Source organism: Hermetia illucens, chromosome 1 (assembly GCF_905115235.1).
Source record: "Hermetia illucens chromosome 1, iHerIll2.2.curated.20191125, whole genome shotgun sequence".
Classification (NCBI taxonomy): Eukaryota; Metazoa; Arthropoda; class Insecta; order Diptera; family Stratiomyidae; genus Hermetia; species Hermetia illucens.
Window position 1 is genome coordinate 90,407,669 of NC_051849.1, and position 22,190 is coordinate 90,429,858.

Consider the following 22,190-nt stretch of genomic DNA (forward strand, 5'->3'; position numbering starts at 1 on the left):
TATCGGTTTATTTTAGCCTAATACAACTACTAATAGAGAACTTAGTTCGCGTACGAACTAGGACATGTTAATCAGAAAGCAAAAATGATAGTGAGTAGGTAATACATAGAGGAAGGGCGACAAGTCCGGACTATGTCATGCAATGGAATCTATCATACTATTATACATAAGACATAATGGCCGATGAGTGTGTCGCTCTAGAACTGCGTGGCATAGAACAGTGAAAGAGAAGTGGAGGCTTCTCGGAGGCAACTAAAACACATTACCAAAAATCGATAGCGCTTGCCCCACATAGGGGTCTGCGGCAACCACAGAAAACACGGTTTCGTACTTTCCCCGGTGATCGCCGCCCTTTCCTCTCCGATGGAGATTTGGGAATTGTTGTATTCATGTGCTTTATGTGACCACTCATTTTATTACCATAGATGCTACTAAATAGTCATAGATGTATAGCTTGATTATACCGGATTCTCCAATTTGGTCCATTTCGCACTGGTCCACATATGCAGCGAAGTATTCAATTTTGTTGCTTTTGCTTTTCAGTGCCTTTTTTAGAATCCACGTTTCGCATCCCATGAAGTTTGTTTGTTTGTTTTACTTATGCACATTTCTCGATTTCAATGTCAGGAGGATCGAGAGAAAGACCTTATTTTAGCTCTTTTGCATTCACTCCATTACCGTCGGTCCTCATTTGCGCACCAAATATACATACATATCTACCCATTCAATGTTATCATTCTCCAGAGTCGGGGTTGATGTCACTTTCTTACTACCCCATTTTTGAGTCGTGAGTTTCGTTTTGTCCTCATTAACCCTCAAACCTTTACAATGCAAATCACCCTGAATAGAGCTGTAAATACATAACTCCATTTCTATTAGTTCTCCATTATAGTCCGCCTTCCAAAATATTGGATTTAAAAAAAAGATATTTTTTTACCTGTTATGCGAACTTTATTTTAATGTGACACTGGGTTCGTTGTGGAAAGTTTCATTTATTGTATATTTTTTCCAGAGGTGTAGAATTATTTCTTAAATCATTTTAAACTTAATTGGCGTCCACTAATAAAGGAGCAATATTATTGTATGATTACTTAATTGAATACACATGAACATGATCAAAAAGAAAAACGGTAGATGAAACTATAGGAACGATTTATAAAAATTTGTATCTTTGTGTGTTTGAAATACATCGAATCAGGGCTCTATTTTCCAAACATACTACCACTGATAATCGGCCTACCCCCTGTGCTACTTGGCACTGCTTTCACCAGTGAGTCTGCGAATGTATGAAATTGAACATGCTTTCAATTGATAGTGCGATTCACAATAACTTACCACCTATTAACAGTAAAATAAAACAAAGTATAAATAATAACTTGTACTTTTTCATTTTGGAACGTCACGCTCAACTATGTAAGAATGGCAGTTTGCAATGCATTTATACCTTTCTGAATGTTGCGTAATCGTGCGATGACACGGAACTTAATTTTATGTGCATTGTGTAGCATTTTATCATTTTTCCGAGTGTCGTGTCTAAGTTTTTAAGATTTGTTTACATCGACGGATTCCCGTGATACCTCATATATTTTAAGATATGAGTAATGATTTTTTTTGTAAGCAATACGTTTTCTTAGAATCACTCAAATATAAAATCCTTTAAATTCTGTTTGCATATTACTACAATCATGCAAACAAGAAGAAAGACTAGGCACATTATGTTCCTGCAATTTAGTTCTCACTGAAAAAAAGTTACAAAAAAATTCCACCGTTGATAAAGTTGAAAATTTCCAGAAAAGAGTAAACAATCATATTATGTTTATCTGCGTTATTTCCAGGTGAATTTTGTTCAAACCACCGATCGGCTCTTGATACATTTAAGATGTATATGACAGACGATCAGACATTTGCTGAGTGGTATAAACATTGCCAACAAAATCCTTTGTTGAAGAAGAAAGGAATACCAGAGTGCATTTTATTTGTTACGCAAGTAAGTATGCAAATTGAACAATGTACACATTAATTAGAATTCTTTTTCTGAAGCTGTAAACACACTCCATGAAAGTATTTGGTGGTATTATATCGAGATGAAAGAACACTAAAATAGAATATTCACCCGAAATAACAATTAGAAAATAAGCGCGTAACTATTTTTGTTGTCTTCTGAGCGGTATATTTCAGGAGTTTTTATATTTGAACCAAGTAAAAATAGCCTTTGCGTCAGGGAAACTCAAACATTAACATTGTGTTATTTGGCTTCTAAAATTTCTATAATTTTCAATTCTTTATAGCGTCTTACAAAATATCCGCTGTTGATAGATCCGTTGCTCAAAAGCTCTCGTGAAGATAAATTCGAACATGAAAAATTACAAAAGGCGATGGCTTTAGTGAAGGGAATTTTAGTAGACGTCGACGCCCGAGTTGCCGAGAAAGAGAAAGAAGACCGTCAATTGGAGATTTTCAAATGTATCGACGTTAAATCATTTGCAATCTATAAAAATAAGCAATTTAGGAAATCGGATCTATGGGCAAACAGGAAACTAAAGTTAGTATTGCAAACATGATGATTATCTAGGCGCTACTAATCACCCTAATTCACAAATAGGTTCGAAGGTTATGCAACTCTAATGCAAGGGCGATCAAAAATGCAAAATGTTTTGGTTGTAGTCTTAACAGATTGTTTATTTTTCCTTCAAGAAAGTTCTCATAATAAATATACTTTTTTTACACCGGAAAATAAGGTAAGAATTAGATGAGAGCTGGGAATTAGTTTCCTTTAAATATATGTGTGGTTATATTTTTGCAGGCTGGTGTCGTTTCATTACAAAAACTGTTGATACGTGAAAAAGCCGGAACTGAATCGCGTGGCATTTATATTATTTCATCCAATCCTGCTTACCCTGAAATGTATGAACTGAAAGTACAAAATCCAAAGGATAAAAATGTGTGGATTCAATCGATAAGGTATGTCGTTTTACTCAGGTTGAAAATTAGATGAAAATACATATTCAGACATTGTGAAGTAGTCTGGAAAATCCGAAAACGAATTCAACACGTAGGGAAAAAGTGCTTTAACAAAGAAACTCTTCTTTTCTCCGTTTGGTTTACAGGGCCGCAGTTCTGGAATGTCCTATTGATGATGAGCATGAAACTGATGATTTAACCGCTGAAGAGAAGCAAAGGTTGATTGACGCCAAACAGGCGACTATGAGGGAGCTTATTTGTGAGTATTATTTACTTTCATATGCAGCAAACTTTTGGCGACATAAATGACATGATTTGATCGATGGAATATGAGAATAGATTTTGTTAATTAGACATTCCACCTAAATTTGACATCACCTAGCTATTGATCGATTTGAAAGCTTTTAAAGAGTAACTTCGGTCTTCATAAAGAAAAAATAGTACCACCCTTTCAACGATGTCATTCATATTGCCTAAAACTATTTTCATACAAATATTGAATAACAAACGGTGACGTGTTGAATAATTGAAAATTTCCATATGAAACCATGTAAAAACGCCCCATTGCTTTATGCAACGTCGTCGCTTTGAAATACTAAATACAAATTTTTTCTTGTCTTTATTTGATTTTTGTAAATAATTAGTTTTTAGTACATAGCATTGAATAAATCAATCATACAAAAAGAATAAGTAAATAAAATTGATAAACCTTATCATTTGCTTAAGCAATGGGAAATAGTGAATTAGAAGGTAAGCTAATCATGAATATATATTGAGTCCTTTAGTAGTTATTACTGATAGCGTTGTCTAGGAGTCAAATGGAGAGTCAAACTTTCTATAAATTTGATTTTGATTGGGTAGTGGTTGCACTATTTATCATTTACATTCATTTAAGTTCAACGTAGAATTTTTGCATGGTAGTTGGCCCATAGATATATTCCCGAAATAAAGTCTTTGAAATTGCTTGGGAATGCCAATAATACTACTAATATCACATGTTAAAATAAATCAATCGTTATGACTATGCTTCAAGTTCAGGAAGGTCTAGGCCTATTGCTTCTGCGGATACTAAGAAAGATTTATTTTAGGCAAAAATCCAGATATCCACTCTTCGGGGTTTTTTCATGTCAGTAGCAAGTTTTTTTGAAAATAGAAGGTACTTGTCATGTATATTGAATTTTCGTTAAGAAATATGTTTACAAATGAGGTCGTATGAACTAGAAGTCTTGAAAATAATCTGTAATTAATCTTTGACGATTTCACTATAAGGAGGAGGTGGTGTCTCCGCCCTTGCTATTGTCGTAGTATGGGTATCCAATTCTTCATGTTCTGCTCCATTTGCTGTGGTTACTGTTATATCTGCTAGATTTTCAATCATAGGTTCGTTTTGGAGAATCGGTATAGCCGCGATTGAGGGTTCCTGGGCAGCTAAAGCAATAGGCGACACAGTATCATCCTCGGTAGGACTCGGTCGAATTAGCCGCTCTGTATCCAAATTCTCCGAATTAGTTGCCGTTCGTGCTCTATTATTCAAGCTACTATGACGGTGAATGTATCGATGCCTTTCAGGACGCTCAAAAAGTCTAGCTAATAGAAATTCACGTTGATGTGCTCTATTTATTGCGTGTCGTGTTGGCTGAGGTTGTGGTGGCCTTGGTGGACACCGGACAAGGCGAACTGGCCTTGTCACTATAATTTGGTGATCTCGAGAACTCTGGCAAGGTGGAGTCTGTCCTAAAAATATATATACTTTATCGAAACTATAAGTAGACGTTATTAAAATATTGTAGCTATTGCAAAGTTGTATTTAATTGGCATTTACGGTTGAAACGTTAGCTAATCGAACACGAAAGTTGGGACTCATTAAACATTCTACCATAATTTGTTGAATGAAAAACGTCAGCAAACATTCAATCAAATAACAAATTAAGATATATAATGAACAAATATGAATACATCACAAAAGACACAACAAAAATTACAAGCGAGAATAGTACATTTGATACTAATAATTTGAAGCGAGTATTTTTCTTTAACATACTTCTTCGTTGTGCTAACTTGCGTTGTAATCGGCGCTTTTTCCAGTACCTCGAGCCACATATCAAATATATAACATAAACTACGGAACTTGTTACGAAGAAACCCAAAAAAAGCCCGGAATATAAGGCTACATAAACCCTGTCATTGTGATCAATCCAATTTGAACGATAATGAATGATTGCTTGGTCACTTAGTAATTTATTATACTTTATATTGCATGATTCATATAAAGTGCATATTGTATCCAGATTTTCGACGTCACATTTGAAGTTGTTTGTCAGGTTCAAGATCGTAGAATTCTTCCATACCAAACTGATATCCTTCTCAGTATCGGATTTTGCATTTGTTTCGATATCTTCTTCAACTGGAGCCATCATCATTTTCTCAAACTTCTTCTCGCCGAATTTCTTGCTGCAAACATTTATCCTCACTTCAACCTGTTTTGCTCGCAAATACTCAACTGTTGACTTCAAATCATTGTGACATGTAGTCCAACGGTTGTTTAGAACATTTAAATATTTCAGTTGACCTAACCGGATGAAGGTAGCAACTTTTAAAGTAATCATCAAGTTGTCCGACAAATCCAATTTGCTAAGAAGTGGCATCTTTGTGAACTGTGAGTCAGTTGTTTGCATTATTTGCGCCTTATGAAGACTAAGAAATTGCAATGAGGGGTTTATGATGAATGGTTCATTAGGCAGCGACATGAATTTATTTCCATCCAAATTTACACCCAATAGCTTTCGATTGTTTTCGAAAATTCGTGGGTCGAAATATTCCAACCGATTGTATGACAAATCGATAAACTGCAATTCAAGTAGATCGTAGAAAGCATCAAGGTATATTGTGTGTATTCCATTGTTTGAGATCGTTAAGTTCATGAGGTATTTTAGATCCTATAATTTAAGAAGAGAAATTATTTTTTTCGAGTTATGAGGATTCTACCTTTTTCAATTGGATCGAAATTGCAACTCATTTTTTGAAACTCCGTGTGATGCTAAATGATACAGACATTAAGGTGCTATTTAACTTATTGGTCAAACCAATGAGTTGAAACTATACACATGCTTTTTAATAATAATCCGATTGAGAAGAATTTAGCAAACAAACACCAACCTTAAAACTCTTGTCTTCCAAAAAATTGATGTCATTATAGCTCAAATCCAATATTTCCGCTGTGATCGGTATGTCGATAATTGAACTGATCAGCTTTCGATTACTGGAAATTTAAATTTCAATATCGTTTTAGTATATCCTAAAACGTCCGTATCGATTGAATTTTACCTGCAATCTGCGCGGTTATAATTTTCATATAAATCACAATTGCAATATTTCGGGCACATAAGTTTATCATCACCTGAACTGCTATCAACTAACCACACAGCACATATTAGGAATATTAGATACTCTTTCACCATTTTCACAGATTTAGTTACATTATATCCCAGCTCAAAGAAATCACAATTTGCATAGTTTAGCCTTAAATTTGATCAGTTTCAACAACAATATGATTTTGTTCGAATTAGTAGTTGGATGAAATAATTATTGGACTAAATTCTATTACGTGACTGAGTCATTTTTCGACAATTTCTCAGTGTTTCGTTGATTATCTTATCAGTTTTTCTGATAACAAACATTTTTTCATTCATCTACTTCATCGTTTTGTAAGTATTGGATGACTGAGTGTCGCTTGTATGTTTGCAGCCGCATTATCTTTATCTCTACCTGTTTCTGTACGTTTATTTTTCTATGAAATGAAACATAATGGGCTTAGTATGTGATTATTATATTTTCTAGTTTTGTAGATTGTATATGAAGAATAGTTCAGTTCTTATTATTACGCTGTCTTCGGTGCCATTTCTGCGTGACTTCAAATTCATAAACGCATATTGTGACGATAATAAATTGCAAACTTTTCAATTCAGATTTGCGTTTTACCAAACACGAAACCTCCAATTTCTTTTACTGTAATTGAAATATATGAAGAAATATTTGAATTTTTTTTAAGGATCAAGGGATCATAGTTTCGCATCCATTCGATATCGGACTGGACCAAATGGAGAGCAATTTACTCCCATTTGTTTTGGTCCACGGACTCCTCCTTTCGGGCTTGGCACTCATGTGATCAAAAACTTAGATGTGAAAACGGTTTACGACTTCATACCAGACGGAAGACAACTCATTAGACGCTGCCTCATTTATGCCCTGAGCGAAATTAAAAAATAAAATAAAAAAATCCACAAAAAATTGTTGCTATATTAGGTATTCAAAGAAGTGTGGCTCCATTCCAGTGTTGGGCACATTTGTATACGTATATACATACATACATATAAACTCGAAAGATATTTTAAGCATGAAGAATTGCTTGGTAAGAAAAAGCTCTTGAAAGCGAAGACATAACATATTCTTCTTCTTCTGTGCTTTTGTCAGGTAAATGTCTGCGCCTGTATGAGAAATTAGACAGGCAAATGTCTCCACCTGCAACGGCTTTTAAATTTTCTTATTGCAGATTAAGCCCGACTCCACCGTACATACGTACAACACGATCAGATCACTAAAGCGATAACATTCGCTATCCAGGCAAAATGCTCACATGTCAACACAAAAAAATCGTATTCGCACCTGGAAATATTCGTATTAATCCAACAGAACTCGTATTCGTACTCGTAAATACGAATATGTTTGTATTCACTTGCGGACGTGAGAATACAGCCGTATTCGTATTCGCTTGTGTAAATATCGAGGTATTCACTTCTCGAATACGAATGCATTCGTATTCGTATTTACGAATACAAATATGCCCAAAACTGCTTGACGCATACTTTTTCGCTCTTATACCAACTTTCTTTTAACCATAGAGAATCGAAAACGATTGGAATTATTTTAGGAAAATGTTTGACCGTATGAGTTGTGATACAGATTTTGATTCTTCAAAATATTGATACAAAATTTGATTTTTTAAAGAGCTGTATAAAGTTTCAGAATTTATTTCTCTTCTATTTGATGAAAGAGTATATGCCCTTTTCTGAATTTCCATTTAACATATTACAAAATAAGGATTTTTCTCACAGTTTTTCGCTTCCGGCAACACTGCTGCTGACACTGTGATTTCAATTAAACCTCAGTTTTTCCGCTTATCGATTGAGACATTTTTTGCAACTCTCCTGGCTTAAAAATCAAAACTATATAGGCAAACCATGGCTCTCGCACATTTCCATGCTTAGATCCAAACATACCCTATCTAGATCTGTTTTACTGTTGATTAGGTAAGCAAGTCGGACTGCCGGGATCTCTTTATGCAAGTTTTTCTATTCGCATGTAGCTAGTAAATCAAAATATTTCTTCATATTTCTCCAAATTCTCCAAAGATATATCTAGTGGTGGAAAAAATAATAAGGCCAAGTAAATTTAACTCAGTATTTAGCATTTATTGACTTTTAGTCAGATATTTAAATGTATTCCTCAGTTCAATTCTTGTTATAAACATAAACTTAACAAATGCAAAATGTATAAAATTCAGTGTGGGAAAAAAGAGGGACAAGCTGCTGTTCCTGCACTTTAAACATAAAATAAGTATTTATTCACAACTCCATTGAATTTAAACTGTATTTCATCTGGGAGGTATCAAGAAGTGCTTAAAATGAGAAGATCTGCGGCGATGGTGCATATTGATTCCTGCACTTTTTACCAGAGTTCACCCTTGTTTTTATATCTATGAGTTCCCACAAACAATTAAAAAAAACCCTATAAGTATTTTATGAGGGTAAGGTCTGGAAACTTGCCATTCCACAAATAGGACCTTTATTGGCATTTTCTCCTCGACATAACGTACTCAGGGTGTGTAGTTAGTCTTCAGTATATGTATATAGCAGAGAAAACCAACATCAGCAATGGAAAAATAACGCCAAAATAATGATTGATTCGCCTAGATACTTTACCTAATGGTGCACTTTTAGTCCTTACCTTTAGGATGCGGAAAATAGTGTTTTCTGTCTGATCCAAACAAAATTATTTTGGTTTCGTTGAATCGAAACACGTTTTCCCTATCTGTGCCTAGAATGTGTTTATGGACGAATTTCAACCTTTCCTTAAGGTACTTTTTCTCAAAAAGGCTGCCTTCCTTGCAGCTCTTCCAACCCCAACTCATTTCTTCAAATCGGATCTACATGGTACGAGTTATAACTGTAACTATAACACCAGGACCTATTTTTAAATCAGATAATGCCTGCTTTTGGATGCACGCCTCAAATTGAATCTTGTAATCGTTTTCCGCTTTCTTCTATGTACTTATATTGGCTTGGAAGTCTTATGAAGTGCTTTGATTACCCTTTTCTTGAGCATTCTATGATATCTGATATTTATGTTACAATTTTCCCATCGTTTCTTTTGAATATCTGTCTGTCTGTCTGTCACGCGAGATTTACTCGGAAACCGCTGTAGTTATCGTCATTGAATTTAATACAAAACTCACTAAGAAAAAGGTTGATTCTTCTTGACTGAATTTTTAATATTTCACTCGAATGTCCAGACACCCCGGTTTTGCGCCGAAGTGCGCCAATTCGATATCCCTAAAAGCTATTTGGCGTCCTGATCTACGCCATCGCTCCATCTCAGGCAGGGTATGCCTCGTCTTCTTATAAATATTGCCCTTATAGATTTTCCAGGCTGGATCATCCTCATCCATACGGATTAAGTGACCCGCCCACCGTAACCTGTTGAGCCGGATTTTGTCCACAACCAGACGGTCATGATATCGCTCATAGATTTCGTTGTTATGTAGGCTACAGAATCGTCCACCATCATGTAGGGGGCCGAAAATTCTTCGGAAGATTCTTCTCTCGGACGTGGCCAAAGGTTCGCATTTTTTTTGCTAAGAACCCAAGCCTCCAAGGAATGCATAAGGACTGGCAAGTAGTCTTGTACAGTAAGAGCTTTGACCCTATGGTGAGACGTTTCAAGCGAAATCGTTTTTAAGGTTTTGTTTGCAAAACCTGTGAGGAGTGGCTAGATTTTCCATCAGGCGCGACCTCAGCTGGCGGATTGGGGCATACCTATTGATGTGTAAATATGTGTTCATGCACTTTTCTTTTCTGACTGTGCGTGGGCTAGTGTTTGCTCATCTCGGGCTCGGAGCCCCAGTACCGGCGGCTTTTGGGAGTGAGCAAGCGGGTCGATATCCCTCGACTGCAGTGCCTCGGTGGTGGACAACTTGGCCACCTTGGCATATAATGTTACAAGTGATTTGGATCTGGAGAAGGAGGTGTTCAAGTGAAGTACGACCTTGCCAAGAACACCAATAACAACACCAAACAAAGATGAACTGAAGGCAGATTCTTGGACGACAAAAATCGTGAGGAAAACATACAGCGAATCTAGGAAACTCGACCAACGTTGCGAAGCCAAGTCGAGTGAAAACGATGGATGGACTAAAGTTACCAACAAAAAGCGGAACGAAAAACAAAAGTGCGAACTCGTCCAGATGCAATTGTTATCTCCAGTAAGGGCAATCTGTCCTACGCGGAGATACTCAAAAAGGTCAAAGCTAATCCCGACCTAAAAGATCTGAACGGAAATGTAACCAGAATCCGAAGAACCCAGAAAGGGGATCTCATGTTCGAGCTGAAAAGATCCAGCGTGGGCGAAACTGATGACTTTCGCACTCAAGTGAAAAACTCACTTGGGAAGAATGCCCCAGGGCGTGCCCAAAACCATGAGATCTATATACAATGTAAGGATCTCGATGAAGTAATATCGAAAGAAGAAATTTGTACTGCTCTGAAGGAGCAATTCAAGTTGAAAGAACTCATCGAGGAGGTACTCAAACGGCCACAATACGAGTACCAGCGGAGGCAGCACAGATGTTGTTGGCTGCCCGAAGGGTTCGAATTGGATCGGTTGTCTGCCGTTTAAGAGAACAAATTTCACTGAAGAAGTGCCTTAAATGCCTCATGTTTGGGCACTTCGTATCTGTATGTCTGTCTGTCGCACGCACTTTTCTCAGAAATGGCTATACCGATTAGCACGAAATTTGGTGAGAAATTTGGAACTGTGGATCCTCAGACATGCAGTGAGTGATATCCTTCTACGTTGAGATTTAGGGGGGTCCCCGTACATGTAAAAGGGGGGTGTAAAAATGTTTTTCACCGAATGTAGTCATGTGGGGTATCAAAAGAAAGGTCTCGGTTAGCACTTTTCGAAGCCAGTCTTAGTTTTGATATTTATTAGAAAGGCGGGAAGTAGGAGGGGTGGAAAGGGATGATTTCTTTAACGGACCCATTCTCCGAAACTACCCAACCGAAAAATCTGAAAAAAATCATGAAGCTGCCTCTATATGGTGCCCAGGCCTCAAAATACTCTCCATATCGATATCCGTTCAAATTAAGTTAATAATAGTATATTACCATATTTTTGGAGAAATTGAGTAAAACCCTCCTTAAGTGTATCCCAGAGTTATAAAAGTTAGTAGTATATCAAATATAAAATGAAGCATTTTGATCAAAATCATACTATTAGTAACAAAGTTATAGTAGCTCAAAGTTGACTTTACCGTGTAAATTTACTGCAACTGAATATCAATATCACACTAAAGTGGGTAGTCAGACATGCTAAATGCATATACATAACGGGCTATGTACAAATCGGATAGTTCTACGCTTAAATACACTCATAGAAAAAGCAAACAAAACCTTTCATACCTGAAGCGCCCAGCTTCCGGTTTCCCGACTTGTTGTAAGCTGAAATAGGCTCTGTTGGCAGCCAACAATCGTGCGCGGATTTCATCGTCATAGCTGTTATCGGTTGTGATTTTCGACCCTAGATAAGATAAATTTTCAACGGCCTCAAAGTGGTAGTCTCCTATCTTCATTGCTTTCGTTTGACCAGTGCGATTCGTTGTTGTTCGTTCTTTCGGTTTTGGCGCTGACGTTACCACCATGTACTTCGTCTTGCCTTCATTAATGTGCAGCCCAAATTTTGCAGTAATGTAGGCTGCAGTAGTAGCATGATCGTACCAAGTTTGGTGGAAATCGCACTATTACTAACAAAGTTATAATACGTCTAAGTTGTCGTTTCTTTACAAATTCAAGACTGTGGATGTCAATACCACTCGGAAGTGGATACTCTCACATAATATATGCATATATTACATACTTTATATAAGAAATACACAAAATCTTTTATACCTGAAGCATGCAGCTTCCGGTTTCTCGACTTGTTTATATTTTAGGATTGGGTAGTTTCGGGAAATGAGTCTTGTTTCACTTTATATAAACACATTTAGACTCCTTACTCATGCACTTAACAATTCACGCCAATATCAGTTTCGGAAAGTACTAACCGAGACCTCTCAGTTGATATCCCACATGACTATATGCGGTGAAAACAATTTTTACATCCGCGCTTTGCATGTAGTACATGTTAAACTCCACCGAAATTTATGACATTCACTGTCTGCGTGGCATTTCATACTTCCCATATGTCCACCAAATTTCGTTCGGATCATTCCACACATTTTGGAGAAAAGTACCTATGACAGACAGACAAACCCATTTTAATAAGGTTTTGTTTTACACAAAACTTTAAAAAATGATGAAATGTTTTTAATTTTCAACTTGTGGTTGTCCCGGAAGACATCATACATAGCATATGTCCTATATAGCGATATACATCAACGCCACAATAAAGTGAACTGTCTGAGAAACTGTGAGCCTATATATGTATACGAAGGGCCGTGTGGTTCTTTTGACCATTTTAGCTTTTCCTAGTTAATTGTGTATCGGCCTCTGTTTCTCGAGACAAAACATAAAAAGCATGCGCGTAGTGATCAATTCGGATTCGCATCGAGTCACTGTTTTTATTTGCGGGTGATATCGCCTAATCCTAATAAGATTATCAAATGCTCAGACCACTGAGGATTAGTTTGGTGAATAGTGTATGCTGGGTTGGTGGATATCGTGAGATCACAATGGTTAAACGTTGAATGAGCAAGATGAGAATTCTGAGATAAGAGATTTTTGCCCCGTATCACTTTTTTTATTTTTTATTAAGGTTTTATGTGGAACAAACAAAATGAGAAGTTTGAAGGAAGTTCGTCTACTATTAACAATGTTATAGAGCGTAAAGGTTTTTTATTTTATATGGATCGATTAGACTCTAAGACGTATATGACGTCATCTTGATGTAAAGCGGGCTCATCTCAACAGCAGGAAGTAAGTGAATATTTTCGAACTTTTTTTTAGTTATCTCTATATCGGCATCAATTAGTCGAGGCAGGTGTGTATACACTAATAGTGTTCCAAGTAGTGCCCAAATCAAATAGATGTATGTACATGGGTATGTATATTTCACCAGCGGAATTCAATTCAATTTGCGCGAGGAGTTCATGCATATATACATTTGTATGCATCATGCGGTAGTAGAATGCATTTGTATGTTTAGGATGAGCAATATTTATGACGTTAATATGTGTATATTTTCCAGTTTGGAAATAAATTAGGTTGGGGAAAAAGTAATGTCGTATTTTGTCAATAGATGGCGACACTTAAACATGTCTTGTGTTGTACTTATCGCACCGGGTCGTACTATACGGCGACAATCTGGGCTACAGGTGTCTCTTTGACAGTTTTATGATCGTACGTTTCAGTCTCAAGTTATAGCGCGTCAAAGCTGCAGTCCACCAAGGAAGAAATTCGTCCTATTTTACATTTTTACTACCTGAGAGGTAAAAATGCAACGAAGGCGACCTAAAAAATTTGTGAAGTTTGTCGCCCCGATACTGTACCAATTCGCGCAGCACAGCGTTGGTTCAATCGATTTCGTTCTGGTGTAGTGGATGTCGAAGATACACCCCGTGCTGGTAGGCCAATCGTCGTAGAAACCGATAAAATCGTCGAAATCATCCAAGTAGACCGGCATGTGAGCATTCGCTCGATTGGCCAGGAACCGGGTAAGGACCATAAAACCCTTTAGATCCCAAAAAAAGCTGGACGTTTGGGTGCCACACGAGTTGACGGAAAAAAATCTCTTGGGTCGAATCAACGCCTGCGATGCAGTGCTGAAACGGAACGAATTCAATCCATTTTTGAAGCGGATGGTGACTGGTGATGAAAAGTGGATCACGTATGAAAATCTCAATCGAAAAAATTGTGGTCGAAGCGCGGCGAGCCGGCCAAAACCATCGCCAAGCCCGGATTGACAGCCAGGAAGGTTTTGCTGTGTGTTTGGTGGGATTGGAAGGGAGTCATCCACTATGAGCTGCTCAACTATGGCCAGACCCTCAATTCGGGCTTCTACTGTGAGCAACTCGACCGTTTGAAGCAGGCAATTGATCAGAACCGCGGATTGGTCAATAGGAATGGTGTTCTGTTCCACCAGGACAACGCTCGGCCTCACACATCTTTGATGACCCAGATGGGATGTCCTATCGCACCCACCGTATAGTCGGGACCTGGCAACAAATGATTACCATCTCTTCCGATCCATGCAAAACGCTCTTGGTGCTACTAAGTTCCCCTCAAAAGAGGTTTGCGAAAAGTGGCTGTCTGAGTTTTTCGCAAATAAGGAGAGGGGGGGGGGGGGTGGTTATAAGAGGGGGATAATGGAGTTGTCTTCTAAGTGGCAACAAGTTTGCGAACAAAACGGCGCATATTTGACGTAAATCCGATAATTCTAAGTATGTTAAATAAAGCGTTAAAATTCGATCACAAATACGACATTACTTTTTCCCCAACCCAGCATATGAGGACTATTTTGAATTTTCAGCTATGTACGAATGGAAAAACGTACATAAAAAGTTTCTCATACAAGATGAGCGCTAAACCTTTATACCCAAAGTCGACTTGTTTTCTTCAGGTATCCTGTGCACCTCTAGTCTTTCGAGGATGTCAATGAAGATGTTTTTATTTTATATTATTTTATATTGTTAGGTTGATTTTAGGGGGGTGGTTTGGATAAATTTCCAAACTATGATATGCCATTATTAACTTCATTTGAGCAGAGAGATGGTTTTTTTATTTCATACAGAAGCACTGTTTTGATTTTTCTCGGATTTTTCGGTTGGATAGTGTTATGAACCCCCACTCCCCAATGTTTCACTTTCTCATTTAATACCCCCACCCTCCTCATTTTGTAAAAAAAAACCTTATACCCTCCTTTTAATCGTTTATGAGAAGAGTCCGGCCTTAGATAAATAACGCCGCTAACGGAGCTTTTCAATTTATTAGTTTTCTACTTCAATATACTTTTCTGATATTGTAGTTAATATTGATAGGAGTCAAATACAATACGTATATCCTTCGAATCGACTGGTTTACTTTTGCTTTACTAACTGTTGATTGTGATTGTGTTGCCTACGTGGAAATTCGATATAATGCTGACGTTTAGATTCTAATTTGGTCGAAATGGTTTTGTACAAAAGTAATGAAACTGAAGCATAGTCTAAGCAAAATTAGCCTAAATGGTGAAATAAAAAACAAACAATAACATTAGACCTACCAACCGTCCAGATAATTTTTTAAAAAGCATTTTCGAACCTGATTTTGCTCTTCCGTTTGGGTAGTTATCCCTTTATCTAGACTTAGTAATTTGAGTTAATTGGCTTACGGATTGTGCTGTTGTTCATATTTTATATGTATACACATCAATTTCACCGTTAACACCAATCAAAAATCAGCATGTCTACAGTTGATTTATATCCGTCGAGAATTTAGTTTTTATTTTCAAAACTATATTTTATGCATATGCTTACAGATAAAATGCGGCAGAAGGACATTGAACAAGCTATTATCCTCGAGGAGAAGATCCTCATACAGTTAAGCCTCCTGAATGAAATGAAAGGGGCACCTGAAACAAGCAGTATGAATGCTGAAGAATTTCTAGCGAATTTCGGAACTTATAAAGACTTAATTACTGACAATTACTGTGATACTGTAGAAATATGGAAAAGAGTATTAAATACTGTACAGGTAAGAGAAAAGTTTCAACTCAAATAATTTTTATCAATCTCCACAAAATAATGGATCCAGATTAATTTTACTAAATATCTAAATAGATTTTAACATTTTCCTGACATAATTTGGGTGGAGATCCGTTCATGGTCTAGACGGATCTCACCACTCATAAGAAGTTGCGCCTTACATCTCCTTCTACTTTTTAGAAAATTATCCATGCTGCTCAATTGTTGACGATTTTTCTATGATAAACATTATTTTTCCAGGTGTGGGTTCCATTTTTGAGTTTATGATTTAAAGTATGGTGTATTTTTGAAATTTGGATATTTTCTTAATTTGCTAACTTTCGATTCAATAAATATTAGGCGATAACAGCCTGATATAAATATATGAATTTAATTCGATAACGAATACAAATATGGATCTATAATTTTATGGAGTTTCAATTTATATTAAGTAATTAAATTGATTAATAATTAAATTATTTATTGTAGATACATATACCCGAATCGAATATAAAAAATGCTCAAAAGTTTCCCCTTTCCGATAAAGCTTAACTGTTGACCTATGCACACGAGTTTACTACACATGTTCCCTAGTGACTGAGGCTAATTGAGTATTCATTTTTTCCTCTCATTTCACTCTTGCATTTAAAAATGGAGTGCAAAACTCCAGCTTGAGCTTGGACTGTGAAGCATATTAGAATTCTTATTTCTAAACATTAAGAGTACGACAGAAGACAATGTGGCTAACATTGTATTCTTCCCGGATTACTACCCTGATTTGACTCGGGTACTCATTTATAATTGAGTCGATTTCCGTCTACGATATAAGTTCCTCTGAGGCCAGTGAGTCTTAAACTGCGACTCTTCGTTGCGACACCATCGTTCCCCAAGAACCAAACCTACCCTAAACGTCTAGTATATTTCATGGTGTTCACCTTAGCCTAAAGATAGGACTACTTTGAGTTCTGAATTTACTTCAAATTTAATTTAAATCCTCCAGTTAGTGAAAGCTAGATTATTACATTATTGGACGCACATTTAGAAAATAAACTTTACCTATTTGATATAATATTTTCATTTTCAATAGGAAATAGGCCATTTGGCTTCATCTTTGTATACTGCAGCTACTGGTCTTCCAGTTTCACGTTCATTTAGTTCTGTTGGTGAGCGGCAAAGTGAGGGCTACACGTCACCAATTCTACCGAAACGCGCTGAAACCTTTGGTGGTTTTGATGAGCGTCGAAATAAGGTTTGTATTCGCAGTTTCTTATTTTATAAATATCCCTGATATGTGTGCCCGAAAATATAAGCCATACAACCGTTAGCACAGGAAACTATTGTTAGTCTATTTACCAAACTATGTTTTGCAGAGTAATATTCCTTGGCGAGACGCAGTCTTATCAACATTGCCAATGGCACCAATGCCAACTAGAGACAATCATTATTATCAAGGAACTGATAAACGAGACTCAATAGCTTCAGAATGTGATACTAATTCGAATACCTTATCTGTTTATCAGAACAGTTTAAAAGCACAATCTGAGAATATTTCCCTGAAAGATCATAATTATGCAGCGCTGCAAGTCTCCCACCATCTCCACACATTACTTTGTATAATTTCTCAACAAATGACAACAATTAACAATCTGCGTACTCAACTTGCAAGTTTCCGCGATAACCCAAAAACACTCTACAAGCACAACGATCAGCTGGAAGAACTAAGAAACTTGCAAGACAAGTTACAAGAAGAGAAACAAGCGTGGTTGAAACAGAAAGAGCAGCAAGAAAAAGATTTAGAAGAACAGCGCAATGCGCAATTAGCGATTGAAAAACAGAATAAAGCCGACCAAGAGGATATTCGGCAGCAGAGAGAACAGCTTTATAAGAAAATGGAAATGCTTTACAGTCAAGGATTGCTTCTTTCCCCAAATGTAAGTAACTTATTATAATTTTTCACACAATCCGCCTACTAAAGCCAATTTATTCTCCAGACCCCGTTATCAATTGCCAATGTAGCTCCAAATGCAGATACTGATAATCATCCACATAGCTCAGACGAGTATCATCATTTGCATGGAACCCTTTCAGACAAACGCAATGACAAATGGCGTTCTGCATCCAGTAAGTGAATATTTTCACTAACTTTATTTTAGAAAATAATGCAATCGTTTCGGAAACGTCCTCAACTAACTTGAAATGCAAACTTAGAATAATACTTTCGATTTCAAATATTGACACAGCTATCAAGAAATCGCTCCTGTATAAACATGTCCGTAAATCACTTAATATGAAAGAAGAAAAGAGTGTAGCCAATGAAAAGAAAATCAAACGATCGCTTTCGAATTCTAATTTCAGTTAATAAAACACCCCCTGCAAATCTGTTAAGTGCAACCAACGCTCCAAAGGTCAATCAGGCAAATGTTAAACAACAAATACCGATGAAATTGTCATCATTGTCGAGGTAAGTGCACAAAAATGTTAATCAATTTTGTTTGTCTGTTTACTATTTATTCTCTTCCATTTTATCGATCACATTTGTGCTTGATTTTTTTATATTTGTTCATTTGTTTGTACGTATGATGTAATTCCTTTTATCCTTCCAAACAAAAAAAAAAAAACAAATATTTCTTATTACAGCACAAAATCCGACAAGGCACCAACTTCTAGTAATTCAAATAATTCACCAATTAATCCTAGTGGCGGAATCACACAAATATTTCCCTTAAAATTGGCTGACAAAAAGGTATGTTTATTAATGAATGTATGCATGAAATTGCACGGTAATTTGAGCATGTTTTGCTTGAGAATTTTGTATCGAATCAGAAGTTTGCAGCTATCAAGCAAGGCAAAGACGTGTTCTAGTTCTAGTATTATCATTAAATTGATGTTAACGGTCATCAAATAACTGTACACAATTATAATATAAGTTTTCACGGGAAAAAGCAAGATCACCCAAACTTCCCCATTTCGCAATCAACGCAAAATCCCAGAAGAGTCTGATGTCCAAAACGAAGTCCACCAGGGTTGCATTTTATCACTGATGCCTTTCGTTTTTGTAATCAGCGTATTTCACTTTCTCAGCAATGGACTTGCGCAAGGAAACAAATTGTTGACGAAGTACTATTGATTGTTCGCGGAATACTAGTAAATGCAAAAATAAACCGACGGAAACGGAGCTTGTAATTGAATATCTTTACTAGTGTGCAAGCTAATATGACAAACATAACAGTAAGGCTAACGCGGGTTATACTAGCAGCAAACACTGCTGCCGCGGTTTCCCTGCAAGTCTACACATTTACACATGCTGTCGGCCAATGTCGCTGAAACATCCCTAAACGTGCTCCTTATCTGGATGTTCAATGTTGCGCTGAGTATGTGGTTTTCCGCGTATCAACCATCAATCTTGTGAGTATTCCTTGGTAAAGAAACGATTCATCAGTAAAAACGGCGTTCAAAAAGCCGTGATTCATGTGCGATCTGTGACCCACTGCAAATGTTTTTGGCTGTCGCTCAAAAAAAGGTTTCTTCGTTGCAGGGCGATATCCGTAACCAGAAGTAATCAGTCTTCGTTTTATTGCCATCAGACTACCCGGGATTCTTTTTCGGCCGAGCAAGTAGTAAGCCCGATGCAACGTGCTATTCAGATGATTGTCTTGTCTCTGGCTTCGGTAGATGATCATTTTAAACCTTGATCGGGTAAATCATCGATAATTTCCCTCTCACTATACAAATCAGTTCACTTAAGAACGAATTCATTCAACTTTTTTAAATATTATGCTGCCGCAGAAGTCAGCCATCCCACTTTCCTCTACATTTAAGAATAACTTCATATCTTCTACCAAGTAGATTTATGGAGATCCGAGAATCAGAAGACATTACAACAACTAAATTCTGTTCCTCCAATATTACCGAATGTCGTGCTCATGATACCGGTAATGCACAGCCATGCAGCTCTTTGCAGTGGGACCAACTTACAGTGAAAACTCTTTTGTTTCACCTTAACACCTTAACCCATAAGCGAACATCAGTGTAATGATAATATAATATATCAACATTAGTGCATGAGCCCCAAGTCCCCATATCGAGGCAAAAGTCCGCCTGCATTGACCGCAAGCTTTGAGGCTCGCTTCATTTTTACACTCGCCCTTTTGTTCTAAAGAGGTTTTTTATCTAGAACCATTAACATCCACTTCAGCATGCGTCTTCTTTCCCGGGCTTCGATATTAAATCTACTTTAAGCTTAAGAGGTAGCCATGTAGCCCAAAGCCACACATGTAGAAAAATATTTCTTAGAAGCCGCTCTGGGTATTCTATACCTTCCTTTAGCATCGTTGGATGGATACTATCCATACCAGGAGGAAGTGCTCAAAGGCTAGTATAGCAGTTTTTTTTTCATTTGTAACCACCGCTCTAATTCTAATTTTCCTTGTAATACTTTTCCGTTGAAAGGTTTACAGGAACTGCCAACTCTTTCCTTCTCATTTCTGTAACCTGTTTCCCCGGATAGTTTACTTCCAAGAGCAGTTCGAATCAGTATGAATTTTTTTGCATGTATACTTAAATATATTTACATTACGAAAATCAAATAAAAAAATCGATCTTTAAAGTTCTAACTAGGTATAACCCCTTAAAAGAGTTTCACTTGACGCATATTACGGGCCTCATTTAGCTCTGGAAGTTTCACCAGTCTTTACTATTATTGCTGTTGCAAGCACGATCCAGAAGTCGCCTAATCAAGAACGGTAAACACTAAGGAAATCAAATTTTTATAGTTCTCGATTCTACCAGGGCACCATTTTACCGCGTTTCTCTCAGGTAATAGAGCAAGTCTTTTCGCAATTGGTCTTCTATCACTGAAGGAATCCTTAATCGCGTAGAAAGCTGCACTTTATTTCCTATAAGTTCATTAAATTTGCCGTTTTCCTTTGTATAACAGTCTGTTCGTCTCCAATGGTCTGACAGAATTCGAAGTAATGGTGGCCTGATAGTGAAACTTCATCTAGCAGCCGCCAGTTTCAATCAACTCTTAACATCTTTGAACTGCAGATTGTCAGGTCAACTACTTCACACGAAAATAAGGGCATGAGATGAGCAGAAGCGGTAAAATCAAACACCTTTTCTCTTTTAGGATTGCACATGCTACTCTCTCAAAACATGTATTGAACTTTCGCATCCTAAACAATTAAAAGTTCAAGACAGCTTAATTTTACAAACGCTATCAGATCGTAGCTTTTGCGTCGGCGGAAAGCACAAATCATGGGATAAGTAAGCAGAGGCAACTATTACATTTTTTTCTTGCCATTAATCGGGTATTGTAAGATGACCAGAACTAGTTTCTGGAAAGAGAATGTCTCAGCATGGTTACCTCTAGCAATGTTAACATCAGGATGCAGGCTTTCTCCCGGATTTTATTAAATGAAACCCACTAAAGATTACCTTTGGCTAACAAACTACCTCCTAATTCAAACCATGAAACACATGGTCCTTCCATCTTAAAAATATAAGGGCAGTCCTCTAGTTTTGTCAGTCTTGTCGCCAGTAGAAAACAAGTCGGAATACCGGAAGCTCGCGCTTCGGGTATAAAGGTTTTGTGTTCATCTTATGTGAGAAACTTCAACGCACATTTTTCTGTTCGTATATAAGTAGCTACAAATCCAACATAATCCTTCATATTTTTCCAAACTACGAGCCATACGTACATATTACAGCCATAGATATCGCGCTCACCCTAAACAAACAAACTGCCTATTACCGGATACTGTACACATATATGCACGTATATAAATGGATCGTACCCATATTTCCGATTTACTTCTTATATCTATTTGAATTAGGCACTACCCGCAAAGTTCATTAGCACGCATCTATTATATACCTACATACACACATGTCTGGCTGACAAATAACTAAAAAACTAAAACAAAATAATTCTCTGCGACCCAATTCATAAGAGCTCATTTCGTTGTGGTATTGACGAATTGATATGTGATGATGACGTCATGCAGGTTGGAGAGTGCACGAAATTCACAAAAAATTGTAAAGTTTCACCCCCTATAACTTTGTTAGTAATAGTTGGATTTTCTTCAAACTTGACCAAACTGTGCATTATATTCTTCGTTATAGGCATGCCAAATTTTGTACTTCTGGGATGAACATAAGGGGGGGTGCTGGGTAAATTTCTAAAATGTGGAAATATACTATTATTAACTTTATTTGTGCAGATATCGGAACCGGATAT

The 22,190-nt window shown here is 37.0% G+C and overlaps 2 protein-coding genes and 1 long non-coding RNA gene across 3 annotated transcripts in view; 1 reads left to right on the forward strand and 2 right to left on the reverse strand.

Annotated features, from left to right (window-relative positions):
- LOC119659183 (rho guanine nucleotide exchange factor 18) overlaps positions 1 to 22,190 on the forward strand; it is a 120,115-nt gene that overhangs the window by 92,475 nt on the left and 5,450 nt on the right. Inside the window, exons 17-28 of the mRNA XM_038067146.1 lie at positions 1,836 to 1,987; positions 2,289 to 2,542; positions 2,603 to 2,738; positions 2,804 to 2,961; positions 3,108 to 3,220; positions 3,688 to 3,711; positions 15,748 to 15,962; positions 17,040 to 17,201; positions 17,323 to 17,883; positions 17,944 to 18,073; positions 18,308 to 18,413; positions 18,590 to 18,695. Coding sequence (XP_037923074.1) covers positions 1,836 to 1,987; positions 2,289 to 2,542; positions 2,603 to 2,738; positions 2,804 to 2,961; positions 3,108 to 3,220; positions 3,688 to 3,711; positions 15,748 to 15,962; positions 17,040 to 17,201; positions 17,323 to 17,883; positions 17,944 to 18,073; positions 18,308 to 18,413; positions 18,590 to 18,695 — 2,117 coding nt within the window. The remainder of the gene's footprint in view (positions 1 to 1,835; positions 1,988 to 2,288; positions 2,543 to 2,602; positions 2,739 to 2,803; positions 2,962 to 3,107; positions 3,221 to 3,687; positions 3,712 to 15,747; positions 15,963 to 17,039; positions 17,202 to 17,322; positions 17,884 to 17,943; positions 18,074 to 18,307; positions 18,414 to 18,589; positions 18,696 to 22,190) is intronic.
- LOC119659199 lies at positions 973 to 1,582 on the reverse strand. Its single transcript, XR_005250328.1, has 2 exons — positions 1,336 to 1,582; positions 973 to 1,276 (listed from the first exon to the last, which is right to left on the reverse strand). It is a non-coding gene; the product is annotated as an uncharacterized LOC119659199 (long non-coding RNA).
- On the reverse strand, positions 3,564 to 6,607 carry LOC119659192. Its single transcript, XM_038067156.1, has 4 exons — positions 6,286 to 6,607; positions 6,118 to 6,220; positions 5,003 to 5,897; positions 3,564 to 4,695 (listed from the first exon to the last, which is right to left on the reverse strand). The coding sequence occupies exons 1-4, from the start codon at positions 6,417 to 6,419 to the stop codon at positions 4,205 to 4,207; spliced, it is 1,623 nt and encodes a 540-aa protein (XP_037923084.1). The 5' UTR covers positions 6,420 to 6,607; the 3' UTR covers positions 3,564 to 4,204.

What these genes read in the sequence shown, in the direction of transcription:
- LOC119659192 (XM_038067156.1), bottom strand. Translation starts at nt 6,419, where the DNA reads ATGGTGAAAGAGTATCTAATATTCCTAATATGTGCTGTGTGGTTAGTT. An exon ending in TATAACCGCGCAGATTGCAG is followed by an intron (nt 6,221 to 6,285) that starts GTAAAATTCAAT and finishes TTAAATTTCCAG; the next exon opens with TAATCGAAAGCTGATCAGTT. An exon ending in CAAGTTAGCACAACGAAGAA is followed by an intron (nt 4,696 to 5,002) that starts GTATGTTAAAGA and finishes ATATATTTTTAG; the next exon opens with GACAGACTCCACCTTGCCAG.